The sequence below is a fragment of the Fulmarus glacialis genome, unplaced genomic scaffold, assembly GCF_000690835.1.
Source record: "Fulmarus glacialis isolate BGI_N327 unplaced genomic scaffold, ASM69083v1 scaffold32124, whole genome shotgun sequence".
Taxonomy (NCBI): Eukaryota; Metazoa; Chordata; class Aves; order Procellariiformes; family Procellariidae; genus Fulmarus; species Fulmarus glacialis.
Genome location: NW_009210484.1, coordinates 1 through 27,471, shown reverse-complemented (window position 1 = coordinate 27,471; position 27,471 = coordinate 1). Strand labels below are relative to the sequence as shown.

The window sequence follows — 27,471 nt, the reverse complement described above, 5'->3', positions numbered from 1 at the left end:
TTAAGTCAGTGGTCGCTGTGTATCATTTCATACACTTCTTTTGAATTAAGGTGAAATGAAAAGTGAAAATCAATTATATTCACCAAAGGGTACTTATTGGTATGATTGACCAAATTCTTTTCCTGGTCTTGGTAAAAGGCACAGATTTTGTACGCCAAAATAGGATTTGACCCTCTGAATTTTAGCCATCTAAAAGAGAGGTAACTAGTCTGAGTCATCTTTACTTTTTCTAGGGTTATTGGAGAGAAAACATCATCTCCAGTAAACACTGTATTCCACTCAGCTAGGACAGGGTGAAATGCCCTTTGATGTGTCTAGCATGAGGGAGCGCAGATAGCTGGCTTAAAGGTGGATGTTCTCAGTATCTGAAATCATGTGAGATGGACCCCACCAGAAGAGATCGCAGTCTAAATCTGCAAACCCAGCCTAAGGTGCAAACCCACTTAGCACACCAGATAAGCTTCATGGAAGTGTAGGCCTCTGTTTAGCATCATCATCAAAAATCTTCCTGGAAGAGGTTTAGAAAAGGATTTGAAAGAGCAAAGGCAATTGTTTGATACATGAGAAGAGGAGAGAGGTTCTGGCACACTGTAACAGAGATGGAATTATTGCATCCACCCCTCCTGCTACCTCCACCCCCAAAATCTGAAAACTTCCTGATTTGTGTTCATCAATAATTAAGAGCCCATCAGCAATACTCAGAGGGAGCTTGCATTGCACTTCTGAGCAGCCAGTTAGTAATGTACGGTGGAGAGATCCTCTTTTTCAAATCCCAGGGCTCCAGGCCATGCAATGCTAGTATCGCATTTTCAATTAGCTTCTGAGTGAATGCTTGGCATATGTAGAAGTGAACGGGTACACAATTAGCTTATTGTTCCTTTCAGCTTTGTGCTGAGAGGATCTGAAGGACTGCAGAAGAGAGGGGAGAGGGGAAAAAAAAGAAAATAGCCAAGCCAGCGGCATCTCCGTGGATGTGGAATAAGGGAGTCGCTCGGCTCGCGCAGATTCCCGTGCTAAGTCGGGAGCTGCAGCTGTCAGTGAGGAGCACTCAGCCGGCTGTGGGGCGGGCGCCCGGGGAGAGGCGCAGAGCCAGTCTCAAGCTCCAGGCTCGTCTCTCGTCTGACTCACCTCAGCATCACGATGGAGCCCAACAGCCCTAAAAAAATACAGTTTTCTGTGCCGCTCTTTCAGAGTCAAATAGATCCCGAGGCAGCTGAGCAGGTAAGGAAGACCAGTTTCTTTTGGTGTTTTGAGGGAACGGGGTAGCAATGGGGTCGAGATACAGGGTGAGAACAGGTAATGCTTGTGGCCTAAGTGCTTTTCTAACTTATATTAGTGTAACCATAGACTAAATGCTCTGAAGGTTGTAACGATGTTTGGATACACCCAAAGAGGGAGGAGGATATGTCCTCTAGCCAGAATAAGGCTTCTTTACCTTGGGTAGGTTTATTCAGCATGTATTTGTGGTGCCTTTTCTATAACTGGACTTGTGCCCTAATACATACACTTCACATGAATACACATTCTCAACAAATCAACTACAGTATATTATTTGTACATAAAGCAAAACATGAAGCTGATAATAGGTACCTAATGGAAATATTGCGCAGAAGACAGCTTATTTACCATTCATTTTTACATGAGAAAATACGAGTTATGTTTTGCACAAAAGTTACCTTCTGTATTTCTCATGATTTTTATACAGTCTTCTTTATGTCATTGTTACAGTGTTTTACATATTTGAAAAATATATAAGTGTAGAAATATGCCTGACTTATGTCCACGTTGGAATTATGTGTGTGCTATTTTAGGTTTCGACTCACTCCCAAAACATACACATACGTATAATATATATAGCAATACAGATGTCTAAGGAGGAAGAGATATCTATTACTGTGTACAGATATGTGTAAATGCGCATAAAGAAGGACGCAGGGAATCTTGTGAGAAAAGCTGGATAAATCGTAATTAGGTGACCCAGTATATTTCTCTCAGTGCAAATCCTTCTAGACATTTGCTTCTATTTTGGTTAAGTCTAGTTTTAGATGATACCAGGGGAATATTATAACCTTGACAGTTCCGAGCCATTAGCTACGAAATTATTTGCACCTTTAGGACAGGTATCTAGTTTCCTGAATATTCTGATGTCGTGTCTCTTAAAAGGCAGACGCCTTAGCCAGAAAATGATGAGTTGTGAGTGACCACTGAATGAAGAAATACTAGAAGGGTGCAGGGGAGAATTGCTGCGGGTCTTCATTTTGTCCATAGGTACTTCTGAGCTGCAAGATGTCCATACCTTATGGAACAGTCCTGCAATGAATTCAAGTAGGGTGTGTTCTGATATTTTTCTGAAATCTGTGAGAACCGTAGGATTAGGATTTCCCGGAATTCCCATGGCTTCTAAAACGCTGCGGCCCAAATTCTGCCCAGTATTTATGGGCAGTCCTTTTTTTATGTTGTGAGTTTAATTCCAAGTGCTATACAGTTTCACTGTGGGTGTGTGATGAAATTAAGGTAGTAAGTTCTGGTGTCAGCTACAGTTACGTTAATCTGGAATAAACCCATTAACCCTGATGATGTAATTTTCCGTTTACACCTCTGAAAGCAAAATGTGAACCCAGCTAAATATAGATGTTGGCTCAGCAACTAAAAAAGAACAAATGCACTGACACTGAGGTTTTGTGTCAGAATGGTTTCTAGCTTAAATACTCCTGGTCCCTCTCTTAAATTCAGTAGAATATCAATAGCCTGGAGGCTTTAGTGAAGCAACACAAAGCTTTCAATGCAAATATGTGCATTATACGAGGGTAGTCCAATATCATGTAGTTCAACCAGTGTTAATGGAACAAAAGTACTTAACCAATTAAACTCTGAATAAGAAGAATTGCATACAATTCAGCATTATATATAGATATGTAAAGATCTGTTGTATAGTGCTCTTTGAAAATATTCTTTTGAAAGTCTTAAGTATTGTTTTTCTTTAGTTAAAGAACAGTAGTAACACCTCTGGCCACAGTTTAGAAATATCATAAATTCATTGGAAGGCATACATGCAAATATCAACTCTCAAGTACACTTATAAATTATTAATATTAATAATAACTTGTGAGAGCTCTGACAGTACTAGGTATTTGCACACATAAGCTCACAAACTGCTGCAATCTTTTTCCTGAAGCAAAGCGAAATGTCAATATTTTAAGACATGACTGATGCGTGTCAGCAATACACGTCCAAAAACTTATTCAAGATGATTGCAAATCCTAAAACTATTTGGAAAGCTCTCCCCTGTGCCTTTGCTTTTCATGCACAAGCAGCAGCATGACCCTGATCACTGTCAGACCAGACAAGCAGTCAGTGAGACAGTGACATGCTGCTGTTCTGTAAATATTTTCTTTTTTAACTTTGCCTGGTCTATACTCAGGAATGCATCAGATGGATTTTTTGCTTTGCTTTGGGAGCGGGGCAGTTGGTGGACCCTAATGACTGTCCTTGGTTTATGCATGTTACAGATCAGGAAAAGAAGGCCTACGCCAGCATCGCTCGTCATCATGAATGAACACGTGCCCCCAGGTACGTGCCAACATACCTTCTAAACCATTGAACTTGTATACACAGGATTGTCTGCAAATTAGTTTTATTAACTACATGGTTTTAAAAATCTGGCATTAATTTCATAGCACTACGTATCAAATAATGGATCTTAGAACAGTTTGGAGTAAACCCGATGAATACATGTAACTCTTGGCCTCCAGATAATGTCAATAATTTCAGGATCTTATCCTCCATGGAAATCTTTTTTTGTATGTACAAGGAGAATAAGACCCTGATCCAGCACTTCCATCCACAAACTTTTTCTTTCCCTGGGTGGATACTTTGGAGATCCATGAAGTCCTAGTCTTGGTTTTCTGATCTCTAGAGATACCAGGGTAGCTCCAGGGCTAATTTAACAAAGTGAATTGCTTCTGCAAAACAGGCTGTTTTCTAGTTTTCTAATGAAACATGTGATGTCTCTTTTGATTATTCCTTTTCAACTGTGAAGTCTTCATCCAAGACTCCTCCCAGAAGATTTTCTGTGGGATGGGACAATTTGAGGTTGCAACATACATAAATGTGACTTCAGAAAGACTCTTTAATAAACTGATTAGGGAGTATTGTAAGTGAAAAAGCTCAGCAAAAATGGATTGCAGGAAAAAGTCCTCAAGACGTAATTCCTTTGAAACACACTACCTACTTTATATCAAACTTTTCTTTTATATAGTGCTCTGCAACATTTTTTTCCTGCCTTATCTCTTCATCACCTGAATCTTTTTTTAAAAGCAGCTCAGGCTTTTTCTCACTGATGTGTCTCTTAGGTCATTACTGTATGCACTGGCACCTCAATATCTTAGCTCTGTTAGGAACTCCACTTACTGAACTGTGCTGAGGGTCTCCACTTCTGATTAACATCACCAGTAGATGAAGTTCCTCAGAAAGTGCAGAGAGAAGCATTTAGAGAGCCCTGCTCTTGGGGTTGAGATCATTGCAGCACAGCACACGTAGTAGGGAGGTTCAAGCATGACATATGGCTAAGGTTATATTCTTTTGACACTGAGAGTGACCCATGACTTTGCTGTGGGGCTAACACCAATCCCAGTTTGGAGAGTAGCTTTCTGGCCTGAATTTCAGGCAGTTCAGCTCTCAGTAATGGTGCATGAAAGATCTTCCTTAGACCGGTTTTTCTTACCTTAATGGGATCTACAGTGTCTGTGTTGCTAGGACTTAATTTAAAGCAAATTCACCTTGACTGTTAACCTCTTTTGCAATTCACTTTGTACACTTTGTACTGTCATATTTCCTTTTATAAACAGATACTTGGTACCGTACCAAATCAAAACCAAACAGAGAATAAGAACTCTTTTTAATTTACAGGAAATTTTACTGTAAACAAAGTGGTGCATGTCTGTTATCTCCTTTCCTGCAATGTTCATAATAAATCTTTAAATAAATCATTTTTATTATGAGTCAGGGTTGCTGCAAGTATCAGTCAACTTCCATATAAGCCCAAGAGCTTGTATATTCACCTTCTTCACTTATTTACATTTATTCATTTAGATACTATCTCCTCTTACTAGATACTGGGAACTAATATCAATGAAGGTATTCTTGGTTAAATTATAATCTTGTCTAGTTTTTTAATTTTCCATAAAGTCAGATAAAAATAAAAACTTTAAAAGCACCTTCATTTTCCTGCACCTCACCATGTGGTTTATGCATGAGCATGTGCGTGCATATTTCCATATGGTATGCTTGATATGGGCAAGCGTTTTGAATGGGGTGTGCACATGTAACTGTGTAAACCTGCTGAATGCACAGACCGCAAAGCCAAATTGGAAAGGCGGACAATAGCTTTACAATGGAAGTATAAGTAGTAAAAAAATTTCTTATGGGCTTGATCTTGCAAGGTGCTGTGCAGCTTCTGAAATTATTGTATACCTTCAACTTTCAGAGGACTCAGTGAGTCCTAGGGGCTCTTGACACCTTGCTGATTAAACCCCAAATGCTGGTCTCTTACTGGATTTTAAACAGAATTCAGTGGGATGCTGAATAATGTTTTGTCTCCAAAAATGTTAAATTCACCACTGTACATATTTACAGTGAATAAAATAATAATATCAAGGGTGCAAAATTGAAACTCCAGCAAATTACTTTAGAAGCGTGATTCCCGAGGTCAGCGGGGAAACTGAGCAGCAGAGAATTCAAGTGATACTGTCAAAGCCACCTATTAAATTAGAGCCGGGCTAGACCAGAATCCTGTCTCATGAATTTTACCTATTGGAGTACTCCAATTCCCTCCTTAGGAGCAAACAGCTACTGAAGGATATGCTTCCAAGGGTTTGAAGTGTGTGTCCTAATGCAATTCTAAGTGTTTGGATGCCCCTGCAAAGTTTACTCAAATTATCTAAACTTCTTTTATTTTGAAAAACAGAGACAGGCATTTTCTAAGAATCAGACTCTTCTATAGCTTTCTGTTGCAGCTGCTTCTGATTGCAGCAGGAAAAAAGCAGCATTTTTGTGGTCTTCTGGTGTTCTGGATGCAGACCCATCTGGAAACCAGAAGGCAGTAAAATGTGTTTGGACATTTCAGAACTTTATAATAAATTCAGTTTGAGTTGTGCCGTACAAAGATCTAAAGTTGTTGTTTTCTTCTAAGTCTTCTCATCCATCCCTGATGTCTACTACAGCTTTGACAGCAATCTGTCTTCACTGATTTACATCAGGCCCATTGTGCTATAAAGTGAACATGGAATATCTACTAAGGCTAAGTCATTTTAAACCAATGACAGCTACTCAAAAACTATAAGAAGAGTCTGCTTGGTTTCCTTGCTTCCAAGGAGACAGTAAGGGCTAGACCACACTAAATGGTTTAAAGACAGGTGGTAGATGTGACTGCAGGAGCCAGTATCCAGCCTTCAGTATCATTGACTGGTGCATTTTCTCCCGTTCACCCTGGTTGGCATCATATATGATTGCAATCAAAGTCAACAGAAGAGAAATTTGAATTGCAGCAGCAATGATTGCAGTGGACAATACAGGCGTGTGAAGCCACGTAACAATAAATAAATCCTTAACTCTTTCTGTAAGTGCTCTGTAAAGTGCTCTATGATGGGTTATGTCACATCTGAGCAGAGAAGCTAGCGCTAGAAAATTGAGACTCGAGTTATGAAGTTACTTAACTCTATCGTGCTTTAGTTGCGATCAGTGGAGTTATATTTTGTGAACATCTGATGTTTGATTTTATAATATGTAGTCAGTTTTACTTTTATTTGAAATTATAAGACCGTTTTACTATTTGTGAAAGCAAAACCAAATGTTAGTGGACAGAACTACAAAAACGTGCAGCATCTCATCCTGTGCAGGATGCCTGTATGGGTTACTGGGGTAACCCTGTCGTATCCTGCTATAGCCACAGTTGCTCCATCTCTGTACTTTAAAAAAGGAACATAAGCATATGCTTAGTTTTGAGGATACATTTAACTATTAAGCTGCACAAGAGTTTAATCCAAAAATTGCTAAAGCTCTCCTGCTTTCTCTTTCTCTTGCAATATCATTGGAGCCACCAGAAACTGAAAATCACCATCCCCTGAAAGCAACCTTTTCTGTACTGCCGTAATATACTCACAACCTCCTGTCTCCTTACCAAGCATAGGAGAATATACATGAAAATCAGTTCTTACAATCTGAAATGAAAGTCTGACCATGCTTGAAACTAGCAGAATATCATACTGCAACAGCTCAAGAAAAAGCTGGTGGCAATGTAGAGAAGTGACGGTTGAGGGAGGAAAACATGTCAGACCACAACTCGGGTTTAATGCCATTAGGGCTCGCTTTGATCAGAAAACAATGCCAACGTTCCTGTACGGCCTGGCTTTGTCACAAAGCCAAGGCAACATCAAACAGTCTGGCTGGCAACGGCTGTTCAACTTGTGTCAAAGTGTTCGGTCTTCTTGAAGCATTAAAATATGGGTAAACATTAGGATAAACTTCTGCATTTCTGAACTTTCTATGTATTTGCTGTTTCCAACTCTCCTTTCTGCTCAGTCGCCTGTTTTGGGTTCCTTGCTTGTAGTGTAAATGTTACTTGGTGTTTGAAAATGAGAAAAACATAGCAATGTTTTGATAACTCTTCTCCAGAGCTGCCTTTTTGTATTTTGCAAATCTCATTTCAAGGCAGAAAGAGTATATTATCACTGCAAAAGCAATACAAAACATATATGCCGAGTACAACTCGGTACATCTGAGTTTTCTGAAGGCTGGAAATCGTAACCTGAAGATAAGCAAGCTGTACCTGTCTCCAGACAAGGAACTTGCTTGCAGCTTGTCTTTGGGCATTAGCAGTTTCTCTGGCTTGTTCCCAGCTGATTTGCCATTGTCCAGAGAGGGATTCACGCCTTTCAGCTTACTGCCACCTCCCCAGAGGTCTCGTGAGATGCCTCAGGAGCTGCCTCAATATTTAGTGCAGTAGCAAACAACACAGCCAGATGGGTGGTGGGAGGAAAAACTGTCCTTACACCTGTGGCAATCCCACAACAACCCAAAGTAGATTAGGTTTTTCATGCTAAATTGGTTCTAGACACTCCCAGACTTTCCCTGCCCAATAAATCTCATTACCACATATAGATGTGCTTTTCTGATGATGCAAACTATAGCAGTACCACATCCTTGAGGGGACAAATGTGATATGCTTTACCCAACATTAATGTTTGTGACTAATATTTGTTACATTATGCTTCTAGGTGAATTACAGAATCATAGAATGGTTTGGGTTGGAAGGGACCTTAAAGATCGCCTAGTTCCAACCCCCCTGCCATGGGCAGGGACACCTTCCACTAGTCCGGATTACTCAAAGCTCCATCCAACCTGGCCGTGAACACTTCCAGGGATGGGGGAATGAATGTGTTTGGTTTACATCTAATAGTCACCTTTTTTTTCTCCCAGGACAAAATAAACTGGGATCAAAAAAGACCGACTAGGTAGGAGGCAGCTGTTTCTGGGCATTGTCAAGCAGTCCTGCTGTATTTTCTCAGGCAAAAGTCTCACTGAAACTTGAAGCAGCAGAGAACTTTTGGTCTTACAGTTCATGAAAACTGATATGTTTTTCAAAAGCTTGAGATTCTGGTAGGACATACTGCTTACTTTGGTTCAGGAAACAGAAAGTGAGTAAGCCAAATAGCAGCTGTTTTCAATTGCAAATTTAGGCTTCTAATGTGGTGATAAAGCATTCAGAAAAGCAGTACATTAATAAAAACTGTCATTAACTGTAATTTTTTTGGTCAAACTAGTTGGCCTTTCTATATGCTAAATGTGGATACCATTTAAGTGGGCTGTCTGTTTTTATTTCAGTCTAGGAGTTGGTGGAGGTATGACAATAAGCAATGAAAAAGATTTGTTCCTCTCCCACCACAGGACGGGCACAGCTCAGTGTACGTTGCCAATGGCACCAGATGCTCAGAGATCAGGCACTGTTGGTCAGGGCAGCGAGGACCTTCGTGTTCTTTAGGCCTGTGCTGGAAAGGACTATCTGACACAGTGAAACAATGAAATATATGTAAACAAAACATTGCATAATGTTTGGTGATGACAGGTGATAGGGATTCCAGAACAGAGATGAAAATGTCTATGCTTGAAAATATTCTGCTGTTTGCAGGCTGATGTGTGACTGCAAACGTTCAGTGACAAACTACATCCCTTTTTCTTACCTATATACACTATGCTAGGATGTTCTTTCTTCGGGTTACTTTGAATTTACTCTGCAGTTCAGGCTCGCAGAAGCCCCTGGGACAAGCCACAGCACAAGGTCCTCACACATATGCTGTGTGAATAAAGCCTCTGTGATCTCAACCATGAAAATAAAAAGAAAAGTTCAGGGACTTAAAAAAAAAAAAAAAGAAAAAAAGAAAAAAGTCAGAAAACTGTGCTTGAGCTGTTTTAATGCAGTCCAGAAGCGACACTCACATGTTCCAAACAGAAGCAATGAAATTTAAAAAAAAAAAGCTTTCCTTAGCGTCTTTCATGAAAATGCTCTGTTTTCATGAGGGGGTGAGGATTTTATATGTCATTGTCATCACCTGCCAAAAGAGCTGTCATGCTCCCTGCGGTATGGTAAAGACAGCAAACTGGAGGACTAGGCTTGAGTTGGTTGGGAGGCACCATGCACTGCTGTGCCTAAACTGAAGGTTATCACCAAAGCAGCCAGATGCCTTTTCACTATTCTTTGAGGTCATGAACATATTAGTTCACAAACAGAAACATTCCCTGGGAACATTTTAGTCATTGTGTAAAACACATAGTCTGAAACAGTAGGAAATATATTTCATATAGTGCCCAAGTAGAGTCTGGACTCTCTTTAGTCAGTAAGTAATGCTTTAACAAGGAGAAGGGGCTGAAAACTACTCAGAGAAAGTAAAAATAAAAAGGTGTTGTGCATGCTCTGGTCAAAATTCACTTATTTTACCTCATTTTTCATGTTTATTTTTATCCATGCTTCCTTCATTTCCAGTGTTTACTGATGATTGCATAGGTACATTTCACATGACACATAGCCCGTATGAGCTTGGTTGCTTCTACTGACTATGGTCTAGCTGGCTGAAGTGAGTAAATTTAGTCAAAACGAGACAAGCAGTCCCTCTCGTTCAGCGAAGCCTGTCCTCCCTCTGCTAGAATGGGGAGCGCGGGATGCAAACACTGCCTGAGAAAGCTGTGGTCTGGGGGAAGGCCTGACCCAGCCCTGCAGACTGGAAATAGAAGTTGGATATTCACAACCAGGACTCAGATTTCTGGCCTAGATAGGAGAAGTGGTGCAGCTGAGAGGCCATGAAACCAAAAAAAAAGTTTACCTGCTCCCAATTTGGGTGGAATTGCATTTATCCATTTCTCTCGTTCCAGTCTTAAATCCCCAACAAGTGAAGTGATGTACTTTTTTATTTATTATTGCAGCTAAGCCCCTAATGTGTGCTGTGACATTACTTGTTCTTCCTGCTCTCTGCCTCCTGTTGGTTTTGTGTTGGAAGGGTCAACGTCCGTGGAACTATCTGAAAGTGAAGGAGGTATTTTTAGAGTTGAACTTTGTACTCTTCACCTGTTTTCCTCGTTCCTTATAAAAGAGCACCATAGAAACAGCCGCCTTCCACCCCAGGACATTATTTGCAAATAATTTTTAATATATATGGCTTCATGTTACAGATCTCCAGCTGCTTGATTATTCAGCATCAGCACTGATAAGCTTTCAGACTGTTTACCTCTGTTATCACCTTCGTGCGTATTAACATGACAAAGAGGTGTGCCTTGGGTAGGGAACAGCAGTGTGCCCAACTGCCTAACCTGGTGAGGAAGTTAGTTGGACAGCCTCTAACTTTATTGCCTTCATAAGGCTTAATGTTTTGCTAGAGGAACTCTAACAGATTTGCACTGTGCCAAATACTTATACACCTCATACATTTTGTTTTGGTGAGAATTCTGAATAGATGGTGAGTTTTTCTATTTAAAAAAAATGTCTAGGTGTAATTAACTACTTCTTATAGTCAAAGTACTTAAGCTATGTTTCATACAGCTACATAGAGTATACAATTTTGGGGGTTGGTGGCCTTCAAAAAAAAAAAAAGGTTTGGATCAAAATAGGTCCAGTTTAGCCTGGAGCAAACATTCTGTATTTTGAGTGTTTTTTTAAAATGGTAAAACATTTTAGAGACAATTTGAAATGAAGTCCATTTAAACATCATAAGACACAATGTTTTGAATAAGATTGTAAAATTAGTTTGTTTTGAGATTGTGTTTAAATTGTACTTCAATAATGTGATAATACTGACTTTTTTTTTTTTTTTTACATCAGGTAATAAACTAAAATCCATTAATAAATGTTTCAGCCTTGCTGAGGGGAAAAAAAACCAACACAGGGTTTGTCTGACCTCTCCTATTTAGTACTTAATGCAGCACTCATTTACCATGGTGACGTGTGCGGAATAAATAGATAATGCAGACAGATGAGAGAGAATCCAGCTTTTAGCATTAACCTCATTATGTTCAGAATATTGGGAAGGGGTTGCACTTAAAGCATCAATCAAGAAAGCCCCATTTATTGAGCTTTCAGAGACAAAATTTAACTCTTTATATGGAGTAACTGAAGTTAAAGCTTCACTTCAAAATACACCAAAAGTGGGAATTTAATGAATCTGGACTGAAAGCTAGCAGAGACTCTAAACAAAACGAAGCTATCAGTCATGAAAGTTTTTGCCAACTGTACAAGGCTGGACTGCGGAAATTCAGAGAGAGTGCAGGGTGGTGCAGAGCTTTGCGTTGCTTTCCTGTGAGGCTGAGCTGTCTGTGTCACCGGATGGTGGACACGAGATCAGCTGGACCAGCCAAGTCTCTTTTTACAATAATCAAGGCAGTACTAGGGTAGAATTAAGCTATATGTCTATTGGAAGGAGCTCTGTTTTCCCCTTCTCCCCCTCAAAACCCTATTCATGTGTCTGTATTTAAAATCGTCACTTCTAATACTTTTCTCAAATGGCTTTACTGGAGGATTGGGAGAATACCATAGTAACAGAATGAAGCACAGTTACATGCTCTCTCTTTGTTCATGTTTTCCCTGGGATGCAGACGTACCACAGAGAATTAATGTCTTGGTTATTCATCTTGTGGAACCAAACCACACTTACAGAGTTAGTAGTGCTAAGTAGGTGAATGTGCATTTTAAAGACGGTGTTTTTCACCAGAGGCCACGTCCTTCATTCTGATGAGACAAGCAGAGAAGAGTTACACTGGGCAGAACATGAGCTTGAGCAAGGCAGATGGAAAGTTCAGTAAAGCAGTGAGCTCTATTGCATCCTACAGCACTGCTTATCCTGGTACCTGGGCATCCCATAGCCTAAACGTTTCAGCTGAAACTGAACCCCCACCACTGAGAAAAGAGAAAGGCTTGTGGTGATAGAATTCCCTTCAAGCCTTTCTGAATTTCCCTGCCATAGCTGTTGTCAGACAGTGGCAGAAAGCAAAGAAGTTCTGGATGAACCTTTTCTGCCCTTCCTTTGACCACCACCACATAGTAGCATCTCTGGGGTCAGCCACCATGTGGCTGCAGCGCTGGCTCCACCTTCTCCCTGTTACATTAAGATCTGCAGGACAGCTACAGAAACAGCAATTTAACGTACAACGCCAGCTGAGCTGAATGCAACATGTTTGTATTACTAAGTGCAATTTTATAACCTTTTATCTTTGAAGTGGAATTGTACTGATGAACTAAAAAGTGATTGGCGGATAGGGAAGAAAAAAGAATTTTCCCTTTAGAGAGTTGTGATCCAGAAGATTTTTTGATCCAGATTAACATTAGTTTTTTACTGTCTGTTTCTGAAATACAGTAAGTAGACAGCAGGGCTGTAATTGTTTAGAAATGTGCTTTCAAGCCTCCTAAAATGCTGATGCTAGTGTGTGACTTAGGCTTTAATGAGTACAGCATATCCCGCAGGAGGGTGTGGAACAGCTCATTCCATGGGAATCACAGCGAGGTGTTTCTGATTGTGACAGTACAGATGGAGATGTGTAAAACAAAACCCAGGGTCCCCTCTGTCTCTGGCATGTAGTGAGGTTAGTAGAAATTCTGAAAAATGCCTTTGGAAATTACAGCTGACTTAGTCTGAGTTAACAATGATTGCCCTGTCTTTTTCATCCTACCTAGTCGTGCTGATGGCGAGAATGAGATTATGGAACCTCATTTTTGCTGACTGTTTGAAAGCTTAGAAAACCAAACAATGAATTCACAAAACTGGTATTTGCATCTTCTTTTTGTAAAAAGGGTCATAAACCCCAAGAAGTACTATTATTAGTAGCTCGCTTGATTCATGCATAAGATGATGCATGTATGTGAGGAGCTTTATACATGTGCATTCTAACCACAAGCAACCCGTGAGCAGTTGGCCAGGGCTATCTTTACAACACATTCTTACTGAAATCCTTGAGGTATTATTCCAAAAGGAAGGAAGCTGCAAAGGCAGCAGTAATAATCATTGGCTAAGGAAGAGTTTTATTGTTTTGTATTTGTTTTCTTCTCTCCTGGCAAATGTCACTTTCCAGAATGTACAAGACACAACTGTTCAGCTACAATATATTTTTTTAATGGCTTTATGAGCTATAGCACGCTAAGAAATGTTTGACTTTTTTAGTTTTGGCTGCTGCTGCTGGTTTTTATTTTAGAGCTTAGAATAATCCTACAGCTCACAGCCGAGAAAGGAACTGCTCGCCGTGATAGCTATTGCAGCTGTAACTCCGATACAAAGATTGTGATCAGTGGGTCAATTCTGAGCCATTTTCCATCACAATTGATTCCTGCATATGAAGTTATCAGGAAATGGTTTAAACGTATATCAGGGGATCAGCTAGTATTATATTTCTGGTAACCATAGATTTTTCTTCATGATCTTTGCCCCAGTTGTATTTAGATCTTCAACCTCTGCAATATGTCATTTGAACATAGACTGAACATAAAGCAAGCAAGCAGCTGGAAAGTAACACATTACTAACACTATTCAGTATTACTGATGAATTCACGACTCTGGGTAACTGTCTTCTCAAGGTACTTAGCTTCCTTAACTACTTGAAAATACTTAATGAACATGTTAAGTCTTTTCACAAACTAATACATTGTTATGACTGTTTGAGTCAATGGACAAAGTAATTGCAAGCTATTTGGGAAGTTTTTGTGTAAGTGCTTTGGTAACATCTGGTAAAACAGTAGCCATTATTTGCACATATTTAGTAGTCTGGCAGTATGTTTTGCTTGGGCACATTCACTTCAGAGGCACATTTCTGCTCTTTGAACTTGTTTCTCTGAGTATTTGCTGGCAGTCACTCAACAGCTCTGACCTTCCTCTAACCTCTCAAAAGCCGTCTTTATCTCCACTGCCCTCCTATTTCCTTCGTGTGAGTCTTTTCTTTCACTGTCAGGTTTCAGGCCAGGTGAGGTTATGCTGTGAGTGTGGAAACTGCTCTTACTCCGTGCAGCAAAGATGTAATCTTTACTGACGTCTGCTTGTGTGTCAGAATAGACCCTGTGTCAATGTAACCTTACAACGAGGTGAGTTCTCCTTCTACGCAGTTGGACAAACTTTGAGACACCACATTGTGCTTTAGGTCTATTTTCCAGTCCTTGTCCTTTGCCTTGTTCCATATCTCTGTGAAAGTCTACTTTTCCAAGGTCATCTTGTGGTCCAGTTTGGCTCTCCAGCACCGCCTGGGGCACCCAGAATTGCTGGCTGTCAGGTTCCCCTTCTGGCTCACACCAGAAAATCAGTGTCACCCTGGTTTACATTTATTTGCTTCAAGAATAAGGGAATGTTTCTTATGTATATTTAAATCTAAAAGAGAGATTTGAATCATCTTAAATAGATGTGCATAAAATAGTCATATGTATATCATCAGGTATCTTTTAAGTATTACATTGCACATTTTGAGACTTGAGTTCACCATCAAACTTCCCAATAGGCCAAGGATTTTAAATTTCACGTCACCGATCAGTTTTCTTTGGTTGGTCTCACTTATTTTTACTTGGTTGAATGAATTTACCTGGATTTTCAAAGATGCAGTGAATATTAATGTGACTGTCATTACTTAGTTTAGATAATGAGTAAGAGTTCTGACGAAGAAGCCAGTTTACGTATGGTTCTTTCCCAGTTGCACTAACTCTAGAACTAGTTCATTAAATGAGAAAGTAGTTTTCCTTTTTTGTCTTTTTTTCATTTTTTTTACCAAACTCACACTGTATATCTAGGATAAAATCTTGACTTTTAAGTCAATGGCAAAAGTTCCTGTTGCTTAAGACCTAATAAAGTCAGCGGTAAAATGATTTTCTTTCTCTCACTTCCCTCAAAAATTCTTTTTTGCCTGCTTTGTTTTGCTGATGCCGACCGTAGGTTTGCCACAGTATTTGCACTGAGCAGCCCTCCACATGTGTTGAACTCCTGTGCTGGACTCATTTTGTCCGGAGCACCGCTCAGCTCCATAACACCCCACTGAGCCGGGCACTGACGGAACTCCTCTTTGCAGAGGGTCAGAGTGTAACAGGCAGCGCAGATTTGTGATCAAGCTTAACTTTGTTGTGCGCTGGAAGTGGAAAGCTGTTAACTAAATGGTGTTCTTTTGGAACAAGATAATTTAAGGGAGCTCTGAAGCAACGTAGAGGCAGACCCTGACCTGGAGCTTCTGCACACAGTGGCACCCTGTGGTCTTGCTGGAGGTTTCTCCCGGCTCTGACGCCATGAGTCTAGCTGCAAATTATATGAAAAGTTTATCTCGGAGTCATTCCTGGTAATCTCGTAAGAGATCTATATTGGGTCCAGAAAATGTCTCATCTGAGAGATGAAAAGGAAAAAAAAGACTTTTACTTACCTCCTCCTGGATCCTCTTATTTAGTCAGTTGTTCTTTGAAAGCCATCTCCGTTTCCTTCAGCAAAGAGGAGTTTGTGCTGCTTAGAAAGCAACTAGAAGAAAGCAACTTCAAGCTTAGCCTTGTTTATATCGTGATTTAAAGTCAATCTTTACATTAGTTATCCAAACAGAATGTTTATTTCAAGCGTATTTCTCCCTGGGTTGATTACTTTCTCTGGGAAGACTTGCCAAGTCTGTAATTGTCCCCATTGTAATATGATGGATGGAGGACGTCATGTCAGGAAGGTCTGCTCCAGGTCACCTGACCCTCTCATGGAGCAGGGCTGCAGAACAGGGACTCTTGTGCTATGAGGAAAAGAAACTTCTGCATGGAAGGATTTTTTCATGACAGGTTTTTCCACAAAGCCTGTTTTGTGTTCTGTCATTCAAAGCCAGGACAGTACCAGAAAGAGCCTTACAGAGCTGGCAGCAGCTGGAAGACCACAGGGTCAGGCAGAAGTGTAACTCCAAGAAGGCAGACAGAACAACTTAGTCCTAATTAATAAGAAGGAAGAAAATAAAGAATTACATTTGAATTCTTTTCCAATGCGTATTTTGAGAAGCTATATTTGATTTATGGGACTTAATTAGAATTTGGTTTATATTTATATTTAGCAAGTATTGTAGGGAGGGAGAATGAAAAGTTGAAAACAAAATGCTTAAGAGAGAGATGATTTTTTGTGCTTGTTGTAATAATTCATGACTGCTCTGTGGTAAGGCTGCAGACCTGATTCATCACTGTTATATTCTAGTTTAATTCCAGTGAAACTAGACTGATTTCCATGAGTCTGGCATGAAACTGGAATAACAAGGTGGTGAATCAGGCACTATGATTCCCCTCCGAGATTTGTGTGATGTAAACAAATACATTTAGATTCACATTTGAGGTTTATTATGTCTCCAGTTTCTTCCAAACTAGATTATGATCTCAGAGTGTATGTTTTAAAGAAATTTTGATCTGTGTAATTTATGAAAGGTGATTTTATTTCACATTCTTATGGCTGTGCAGTTGAAAGTGGGTCCTTGGATACTGTCTGTATGATGTTCAGAGATATAGATGCTGTTTGGATCAGATGTTGTGTGTGTTGGGAGGAAAAGGATGATTGTTCTTTTCATTTAGAGGTTGACTTTGAGCACCTTTAAGAAGGGTTTGGTTTAACAAAGGAGATTGCTGCCCCTACTCTCAGTACTAGTAATGGCTATTTGAATATTGAAGGTGGGAAATACAGAGCTATGTAAATATAAATGGGCTAATTCACCTGGAAAGAAAATTTTAGATGTCCAAACAGCTGATTTATCTGGCCTGTGGCCTTTTAGTGAAGTACAAAGGGCTGGTTACAGTCAGGAGCTAGCTGGGAAAAGCTACCGTACCATCGCCTCTGAGCCAGAATGACGAGAGGTCTCTTGATGACGGTGCTGTCAGGGTAACGCAGGACCTTTCCCATGCTACATACCTTAACTGCAAACGCCTGATAGAATAAGCATGCAAATGCTTGTGTATATAACAAATTCCTCTCTCCCCTATGTTTTTATTAATATTTCCTATAGAAATCTTGTTATTAGTGTTCCCTAAAGGGACAGGCAGTAATTTAGATTACAGGACAGTACCAGAAAGAGCCTTACAGAGCTGGCAGCAGCTGACCACAGGGTCAGGCAGAAGTGTAACTCCAAGAAGGCAGACAGAACAACTCAGTCCTAATTAATAAGTGCTACGTTTACCTCCAGCTACGTTTACCACAGCAGCTGGGATACTGGGGTTTAATGAGGTGCTTTTGCAATGTGAAGATTTTCAGAAACATACACTCACACCAGGAGGGCTTACCAGGATATTTTTTGGTAATTTAATGTAATTACATCTATATCTATAGTCAAGTTTTCATTGATAGATATAGGCAAATAAAAACCAGCAAGCAAAAGTCAAACAATTAACTACATAAGCATTTTCCATGTTTGCCTTTTTGGACTTTTTTCCATTTCTTACCTCAGTGGTTTAGCAAAAAGCCATGAGATGCTAGCTGATCTGGCAATGTGTAATTAGAACTCTGGCAAAAGCAGAGCATGAAATATTTTTTGATCTTACATTATCTTCTGGAGGAAAGGAAAAGTAATTTTGATAGCAGAAAAAACAAAACAGTATTATGCGGATTTTTGAATCAGATTTCAATGAGCTTGTTTTACAAATACCAATGACAAATACAAACGCTGGTGGTGAAACACCAGTGAGGCAAGCTGGTAGATTTAAAAATATCCTTATTTTACTGATGAAGAAATCAAAATGTGAAATGACTGAAACCAAATTTTCAGAAAATTTCGAGTTTGCCTGCCACTAAGTGGCAGGAGAATGAAGAATTATTTGGAAAATGATCCAGTTTTTTTCTTAGTTCCTAAAATTGTACATTTAAATATAAGGTTTTGAAACAGGTGATCTGCCTTGTTGCACAATTAGCACGCAGCAAGACTGGGAGCAGAGCTCTGCCACCCTCTGCCCAAGCACACAAGCATTTCCTGACTCTGCAGCAGGAGGAGAAAGCCACCCTCCTCTTCATCACAGGAGATGGCCAAGTGGAGCCAGAGCCAGGAAAACTATTTTTATTTTCCAACTGTGTGTCATCATTGATCATATTCATCAGAAGTCAGCAATCAGTTTATTTCTTTCACATTTTTTGAGAGAGAAAGTTTTGCCCGTGGCCATAGTTCTGTTTGGCCATGGAGACACTTTATCAAAACTAATGAAATGAAATTAAACAGGCTGAACTATTTTATAGCAGGAGCATCATCTAATTTCTGTCTCTAGCTTGGGGTGTTCTGCACTAAAGTTTGCATGTGAAAGCCTGGATCTGTGCTTCTGTTCACCTACTTTGCTCTCTTCAGTGGCACTGTATACATAGGGGTGGGGGCAGGACTATAAGAAGGCTCCAGACTGACCGTGATATTGTGTCCTTACAGTCTCTCTTCAGGCTCATTTCTTTCAGATTCAAACCATTTTTGTTTAAATCATTCTTTAACTAAAACCTGTTGTAGACATGTGGCTCATGGGCTATTTCCACTATCTGAGCAATTAGAGTATTGTGTTTATTATTTTTAAGTGAAAATTTAGACACTATGACAAAAGCTAACCGAATCCAAAGCCCTATCAACCCCCTGTGATTTTTATCTGAAACTTCTCAGCTTTGTTTTCCCAAGGAAAATTCCCAACTCCCTACATGGAGCTTTCTCCAACAATTGTACCAGCCTCTTACTGAGTTTCTTTTGTGTAAAAACCAGCCTCTCTGACCTGTTCTGTTCCTTCAGTGCCTGACTGAAACCCCACAGAAAAGCCTTTTATTTGCTTTTGCCAACGGGAAAGAAAGCAGGGTACTTAGCTGGATGAGATAAGCCTTTGCTGGATGACTCCACTGCAGAGCCCATGGGCAATATCAGAGGCCAAGTCTTTTAAAATAGGTGACCTCTTGCCCTGCATAGCTGCTCCAAGTGCATTAACATTATCCAGTGGGAGAAGAGAGGCAGATGAATTTTGATCTTACTCTAAAATGACCATCAGGCTTCCCCCAGCATGGTCATGCCATTTGCACAACAGTGGAGATTCACAGGAGGAGCGATCAGCAACGTCAAGCGGTTGTCATCCTGGCTATAAGCAGCCTCCTTCCACTCGGTTCGTTTCTGACCTCACATAATGACACCTTTGGGGTAGCCCGGCTTATTATGTCAGCTCAGCTGGGTGGCTGTGCTAATAAACATTCAAGAGAGTTATGCTAACAAGAGCGTGTGGGAGACAAATCCCTTGGTGTTCTTCCTCCATATTTCAGCAATATAGCCTGGCCAAATCTTGCAGGTTTCCCTGCGAGTGGGTGAGATTTTGCCCTGGGTAAAGACTAAAGCTTAGAGCTCTAATGCTGAAATGGGCTCTGTGCAGGTAGATGGACTTTCAGAAGTGTCTCTCCTTAAAGAAATAAGGCTTCATTTCAGAAAGTCTGTGTACATACCTGGACTGATGGAAATATTCTTTAGACTGAACCTTTCAGTGGTGAACATGGACCATTTCTCTTCCTGAGGACACTGACTAAAGCCTGAAACCCCGTGAATTTTGCCAGGTGCTACTCCAGTCTACATGAGGTAAGGGTCACACTAGCCTCAGACATTATTCACCCAGCACAGGTTGAGGGAAAGTCCTCAACTGCTTTTTCCTCAGCACAGGTGTAAAAAACCTCTAAAGAAAGCCCCAAGCTTATTTTTACTTATCTCGACTTTCCAGTAACTTGTGTATGTACAAATCTGTTCTCAGCCCTTCATATGATTTCTATTATACCAGTTTAAAACAAAACCACACAAACTGTCAAGAAATGACTTGAGTAATTAGATTCCTGTTAACTAATTAGAGCAGCCAAGAATAAGTTAAACTGGAAAAAATCCATATGTTGGGATTCGGAATATAATACAGCTGTATTGTGTTCTGTGAGCAATGTTATGGTCTGTGAGAGAGGAAAATGGAGCATCATTAGAAAGTCTCCTTCCCTCCCGGCCCCAAAAAGAGAGCAAACCTGTAGGGAGAAGTTATCTACTGAGGTGTTTGTTTCATATAAGAGAGAAATAGCTGATCACTTGAATTCACATGCTCCGTGATATAAGTGCCTAGTTATAAACATGATAAGGAAATTTCTCATTCTGTATAACTATGATTTTTTTGTGAGCAGAATCCTGACTGCACAGTGGGCAATGGGAACTAAAAGATGCTGAGAAACCAGGGATTTCGTTCTCTCCTGTGAATCAAGTGATACCACAATCTGATACTTGTGATTTAGTTTCTGATTATTTCCTGACCCCTCTCAAGAGGAATTTATGCTGAAAGAGTTCAGTAAAGAAATTCAGCTTATAATTGTCAGTGGATTTGAGAGGGATTTAATAGTGGGAAATGCGTGGCTTGTTTGACTTCCGTAGGTGGATATGTCTGATTTGCAGTAGCTAACTGATTATGTTCTTTCTTACCTTGTACCTTCCATTCTCATCATAAATTCTGTTGTGACAGAGATTTTCTACGTGTAACGTCTTGATGCCAGAACTGACCTGTTGTAGCGAGAGCATCAATTCCTACACGCATTGACTCTCACTAGGACACTTTCTTAGTAAGACTGTTACAAGAACGTGCTTTCATTAATTTATTTAGACTGCTTTCAAAGCATTGTAAGTTACACTGGAAAAAACCTATTTGTCCAAGGACGAATGTTCACACAATTATTAATGTAATCCTTCAGTTAGACCAAGATGGCTCTAAGTATTTCCCCAGGCAGAGAGCTCGACTGAGCTCCAGCCCACACTGCACTCCAGCTCTGCTCTCTGTCACCACTAAATTCCCCCTTTTACTTCCGCCATAACCCCACTGTCCCTGTCTCTCATTACTACCTCAGCTACACACAAGCACTTCTATCTTCCTTCTGTGTCCCCGTTGCCTTTCATCTTCTCCTCCTCCTCTACAGAAACAGGTTTTGTTTATTTTCTACTCTCTGCCTCAGTCTGTGGCACTCAGGGATCTCAGCTTCCCTCGTTCCCATTCGTTGTCACCTCTCCTGAAAAATCTATACTCTCCATTGAGTCTTATCCATCAAAATGCCTGTCAAAAATAAGCATGCAATGGTCTTTCTGTCCTCAAAAATAAATGCATGTCAAAATGTACCAATGACAAAACTGCATCTCCAGCCAGCTGTACCTTTCCCTTCATCTCACAACTCACTCGAAACACTTCATGTCTGTTGCCTCAAGTTTGTCTCTTTTGTTCCTTTAGGTTCATTTCTGACCTCTGTTTACTGGATTTGAAAAACTCTTTGTTTGTGTGATTTTGTAAGTCGTTCTTAAATTTCCACGTTGTCTGATGTTATTCATTGGCACTATTTGCCCTCTGGATATGAATGATTCCTCTAACTCCATACAGGACCAGTTCTTGTTCCCAAAGTTCCCTGTCACATAAGGCCTGCTGGGTGAAAGGAAAGGCTGGAAACTTTCCAGTTCTGATAGGTTTAATGCCACCCCACTAAGAACAGTAGTTAGAGTGTGCACTCTAACTAGTGACCAAAGGTTTAGAGTTGTGCACATCCTTAGGAACAAGACTTGAAACCCGACAAAGCTGCTGATTGCAGTTTTTGTTCCTTATGCAAGCCTCAGCCTGGGTTTACAAAACATGTTTTTAATCTGGGCAAGTTTAGAGTTTCAGGAAGGAATGGGACATAACTTACTTTTCATTGTTCTCTGCTGAAAGTTCCTGATTTATTCAAATTTCAGCCTCCAAACTAGAGCCAGGATCCTGAGCTAAAAAAAATTCCAGTGTTGAATCATTGAAGTCCGTGTCTGTTTGGTATACAACAAATAAGAAAGATTACAAGCACATAAATAATCACCCATTTAGCCAGCCTAACTTCATCCCCCAGAATGCTTTAGAAAGGTGAATAGACACTGCTATACTTAAATAGGCACTGCTATACTTAAATAGGCACTGCTATACTTATTTACAGGTAGGGAAGTCAAGGAAGAGATTAGTCACCTTACCAAAGTTCGTACAAATGTCAATGGCAGGAACTGGCCTCCTGATTGTCCTGTCTAATTCTGTATCTGTGGGACCATGCTTTAGTAATCAGCACTGTTTTCAACTACACCTTTTAACCTTGTGTATAAGTCATTTGAATGTCTTTCATATAAAGGTGGTGGGAAATATATACATTGAAAAAATCCAGTAAGTCAATTAATGTTTGCAAGATGCAGAGATACAATGGTAAAAAATACGATAGAAAATGCAATCCTTCTGCCTGGACTGGCTCATCCCCTCACACATCCAGCACACCACAAGCAGCCAACTTCTAGACAATAAGTCAGATAAAGTGATATTGCCTAGACCAAATTCTTCCCTCAGACCTACATTTACAGATCTGCCACACCTCAGTGGAAATTGCACAGTGATATCTGCAAATGGAAAATTTTAGAAGGGGCGTTGGTACAGTGAGAGATTGATGTCTCTGTTTTTAATGGCATTTTATTTTAGAGCTCCAAACTACAGTGCATCAAAGATCCTACATGATCTTCATCAGATATTTGGGAAATCATGATCAGAAGATGGACACTTTCTGGCCATTAACCACATCAAGACAACAGTAGAAAAATAATTTAATGTCATGTAAAAACTGGTTAAGTGCAATGGTTAGGAAGATCCTTGACCCTCCTCTGCTTCATACCGTTTTACTTAGTTGTTCAGACAGGTTCTCAGAGACGCCTTTTTTCATTAGAAATCTCTATTATTGACCATTTCTGGCATGCCTATAGTCCAAAGCAAATTAAAGCAACAAAAGTAAGCAGTTCCAGGAAAAAAATCAGTCCAGTAATGTCATGAAAATTTTAAGATGAAAGATTAGTCTTTGTTCAGCTTTGGTTTGTATTTTATGTATTACCGTTAGGTGCTCTTCAGTACCAGTATTGATATATTAATAACTTAACTGAGGTGAGGTTCTTATTATTATTTGAATCCAGTAGAGCCCTTCATGAGTTTGCTGCACACTGTTTGGCGACCAAGCCTTTTCTGACAGTAGAAGAAAGCGCAGTCCCTGGGCAGAGCAGCCACGTATCCCCACGGCCACTGGTGAGCGCAGAGCCCTGCTGCGAGCCTGGCCAAAGGACCTGCTGCTAAAGGCACGCCATCGCTTGCTGTTAATTCACAGCCAAAAAATGGGAGTTAAGTGCTTTAGACTTAGTGCTTATGTCTAAATGCTAATCAGGGCCTCTGCTTTTCTAAGTCACACAAAAGAGAAAGAAAAGCTGTAAATCAGAAGGGTAATTTCTTATTTACAATAGTGCTGTAGGGTTCAGGGCAGGGTCGCAAAGGTTAGCACTGAGAAACGCTTTTGTACTGACATTTCTCTTTCTATATCTTTTCCTCCTCTAGAAAAAGATGAGAAGAGAACAAACATCTCACAGGCAGAGGTAAGTGAAATCTTTTTTTTTTTTTTAAATATATTTATTGTTAAAGTAGGTCTATTGTTAAAACCCTTTTGAAACTCACTGATTCATCCTTGTTGATGTTTTTATTTACACTGTCGTGCCATCTTCAGCAACACAGCCTTTTAAGAACCATCACTTTTAAACCAGGGCTGTGTAAAGCTGTGTTGCATCTCAGCTCTGCCAGCTCTCCCTTCTCCCTGTAGCAGGGAGCTGGGACTCTCGCCTTGCTGCCATGCCCTGGCAAATCATAGCAAACCTGGCCCAAGGTGACCCTGCCAGGTCACCTCATCCAGCATTGCTTTGGGTCTGCAGGTCACTGCTGGTCTGCAAAAGCATTGCAAGCTCCTCTCTCCTCTTCCCGTCATTCACCAAGCCCACAGCAGACAGCGCATTGATGTTGTTTGCACAAGAGTTAAAAGTCGGCTCCTCCGATCTCGTGTTCTAACCCCCCCTTGCATAGCTCCTGCAGTTCCCTGATCTCCTTCTCCTTCACCCATTGCTCAGAAAAGAAGGCAGCACTTTAAATAGCAGTAGGAGGTATTGATTGGTTCAAATTTGGACTCAGATACAGACTTATAAAGATTTACTGTGGCGAGGATCAACAACCTATCCCACAGTGTTTATAAATAGCTTTCTCTTTCAAAAGGAGACAATATTTTATTTATAAATGTTATCATCCCATACATTGTGATAAGGTAAGGTAATAGGATTGGCCATACTTGTGTGAAAGTAGTTTTCTTAAGAGCTGTCTCAAATGTTCCTTGAAGAAACAGATCTGATTAAAATTCACAGATTATGTACCAGTCAAAGTACTCAGGGAAAAAGGTATTTTTAGCAAATATTTGGGAAAAGGCAACATCTTTATGACCAAATACAACTAAAACTGATTAGATGAGAAAAAATAAAGCTTGCCTACACACAGCTTTTTTTTAACATTTTTCTTAGGAATGTGATATGGTGCATATGTCTTCAAAAGCTAGCTATATGTGTGACCTTATGTAGTTTTATTATTCTTTCATATTTCATGTTGGTATAACATGGACACTAATTTAACTGCTTTCATTTCGCAAAAGTTGCTCTGCTTTAGCACTGGAATGTATTCCAGTTATTTTTTGCTAACTGTACACTGGTATAATTATACTACTATTACTCTATGTGTAATTTTACTACCATTATTTTGGAATAATTTATCTTTTGTGCATAGATGTGATTTTGGGGCCATAAAAAGTTTAACTGTGTCTAAATGTATCACTTAAATCAGGCCCGGTTAAAGGCTGGGTGATTGATTGCTGAAATTATTACTTTAGGAGTAATAGAACACATTGAAAAAGTGCAGGGGGAGCGATCTTCCATTTATTTATGTAAAAAATTATATATTAATAATTTCAGTGCTACCTTACCTATACATATAATCATTCATTACACTGTATTTAACTGGAATATTTGTTAATGTAAAATTTGCAACTATTTTAATATATGTAAACATTTATTTGCCTTATGAGAATCAGTGTTAAAAGCACAGGCTATCTTAATTCTATGCTTAACAATATTTTTTTAGAGTGAAGGGTAATTTTCAGTAGTATTAGGTCTGTTTTGCCTGGGAGCCATAAAGGTTGCCTATTAAACACATATTTTTTCTATCTACTCTTAGTTTTCCCTGTGTTCATGAAAGCCCAGGAGCTGGCATCAGATTTATACAATATAATTTTCTTAGCAATTTCTCAGACTGGTGTGTGCACCCTCTGAAGCAGCTGCGGGGCATCACGAACAGAAGCCTCTCCCCGTCCCTGCCTCTTACCGCCTCTCTCTGTGTTTGTCCCTCCCCAGTCCCAGAGCGCGTCTCCCAAGCAGAGGAAGCAGAGCGTCTTCACCCCGCCTGCCCTCAAAGGTACTGTGCAGGTACTGTCTCTGCCCTGGCAGGGCACGCTCCCCTCACGCCGTGGCTTTCCGTCTTCTCTTGCAGAGGAAACACTGGGCGTGAGCAATGGCTCTGCCCGTGAGCAGCACAGCGGTGAAAGGGTCATGCTCAGCAAGCGCTCTTTTCACACTCCAAAGCGACTCTCTGGCATTGACCATCTGCCTGATCCTGGCCATCTATTTATCCTCACCACAGCATCTTGCAGCAGTGGCAAATTTATTTTTTTTTTAAAAAAGCTTTTTTTTTTTTGCAAAGCCTCGATACTTTTATTAGTTTGAGATAACAGATAATTCCATCCCAAACATTGAAGAGAACTCCTAGAATACATGCGTTTTAGCAGTGCTGGCTCCATACAGCTCTCTGTTTCTTATTTAAACTGCTCCCGCCTGTTCTGCCTCCCTTTCCAGGCAGCTGTGAAAAGGAAAATAGCCAAAGTTGTGGGCTGTGTATCTGATCATAGGAAGTGTGAAGTCTTTCTTGTGAAGACAAGGGGAAGTGACAAATCTCGGTAAATGCTTAAAGGGCTTACACACTTTTCAGGTTTATTAGCTGGGATCAGAACAGCTACATTTAGGCCTTGTTTCTCAAATGACTCTGAGCAGAGTTTGACTTGACCACGCTTGCAGTGAAGCAAGAGCTATAGCGATTCACCAGCACTTCAGCCTGACGCTTGTCAGTGCAGGATCATTTTCAGACTGCAGACCAAAGGCTATCCTGCCAGGTGTCTCTTGATAGATAATGAATAGTCTCAATTTCCATTCCTTCTGCTTAACACAATTTATTACCTCGCAAAAAAGGTAGGGTATCTGATTTGTTGTGTGAAATACTGCCGCTGTCGTTAGGTAGTTTACGACACCAGCCAGTTCTACCTATATCATTCTTTAGCTTCAGTTCTCTAGTACTTGGCTTAGCAACAGTTAAAACATCACTAAGGTGCCCCACAAGGCTTGCTATCTGTTCGTCAAAATGGGCTGAAGTTTGTGTACTGGATATTAGAAATAAGATTATTACAGTCAATTATAATAATTTGTGGAAAGAAGAAGTTTTGCATGGGTAGCAAATAATACCTATTGATCTCACTGCTGTATTATTCTGCCGTACAAGCCTAAACTAAATACTGTGCAAATGAAGTGCTCTGTGAAACCGGTCCTTATATCTCCTCTCAAGGACTGCAGCCTGCTCAGTGTTACCTTTAATACCCTGCTGAGACCTGGGGAAGTACCTGGCATAGTTTGCTTCTACATCAACTTAATTGCCAGGGAACAGTAGGAAAGTAGGAAAGTAAGTGATTCAAGATGGATCACAACTACCCTGAAATATCTTGTAAATGGAACAAAGCAAAGCACAAAATGCCTCTCCTTGATACCTTAACTCCCTAAACTACACAGTACTCCCAGACACACAGGTGGACACCTGGAAGTTGGTAACCCTTCCTGTAAACAGGCTGGATTGCTCCAGATTTACTGTGCTGTAACTGCCATAAATACTATCTTTTTTATTATTTAAAAAATGACTTGAAGTAGAAAATTCATTATTCCTCCTTCATCATTGTTATGAAAACATGAATGTTATTTTGTTTAGACTAAGAGATTAGGAGGCCCTTCTTGTAGATGGGCGCCACATTG

General features: G+C 40.1%; 1 protein-coding gene across 1 annotated transcript; it reads left to right on the top strand.

Annotated features, from left to right (window-relative positions):
* Window positions 1-1,140: 1,140 nt before the first annotated feature.
* Window positions 1,141-26,354, top strand: LOC104076355 (protein phosphatase 1 regulatory subunit 1C-like; the record flags this gene model as incomplete). Its single annotated transcript, XM_009577187.1, has 5 exons — window positions 1,141-1,221; window positions 3,510-3,570; window positions 23,873-23,910; window positions 25,756-25,827; window positions 26,254-26,354. Coding segments are annotated over exons 1-5 (353 nt in total), but the record flags the coding sequence as incomplete, so codon positions are not given.
* Between the last annotated feature and the right edge of the window lie 1,117 nt (window positions 26,355-27,471).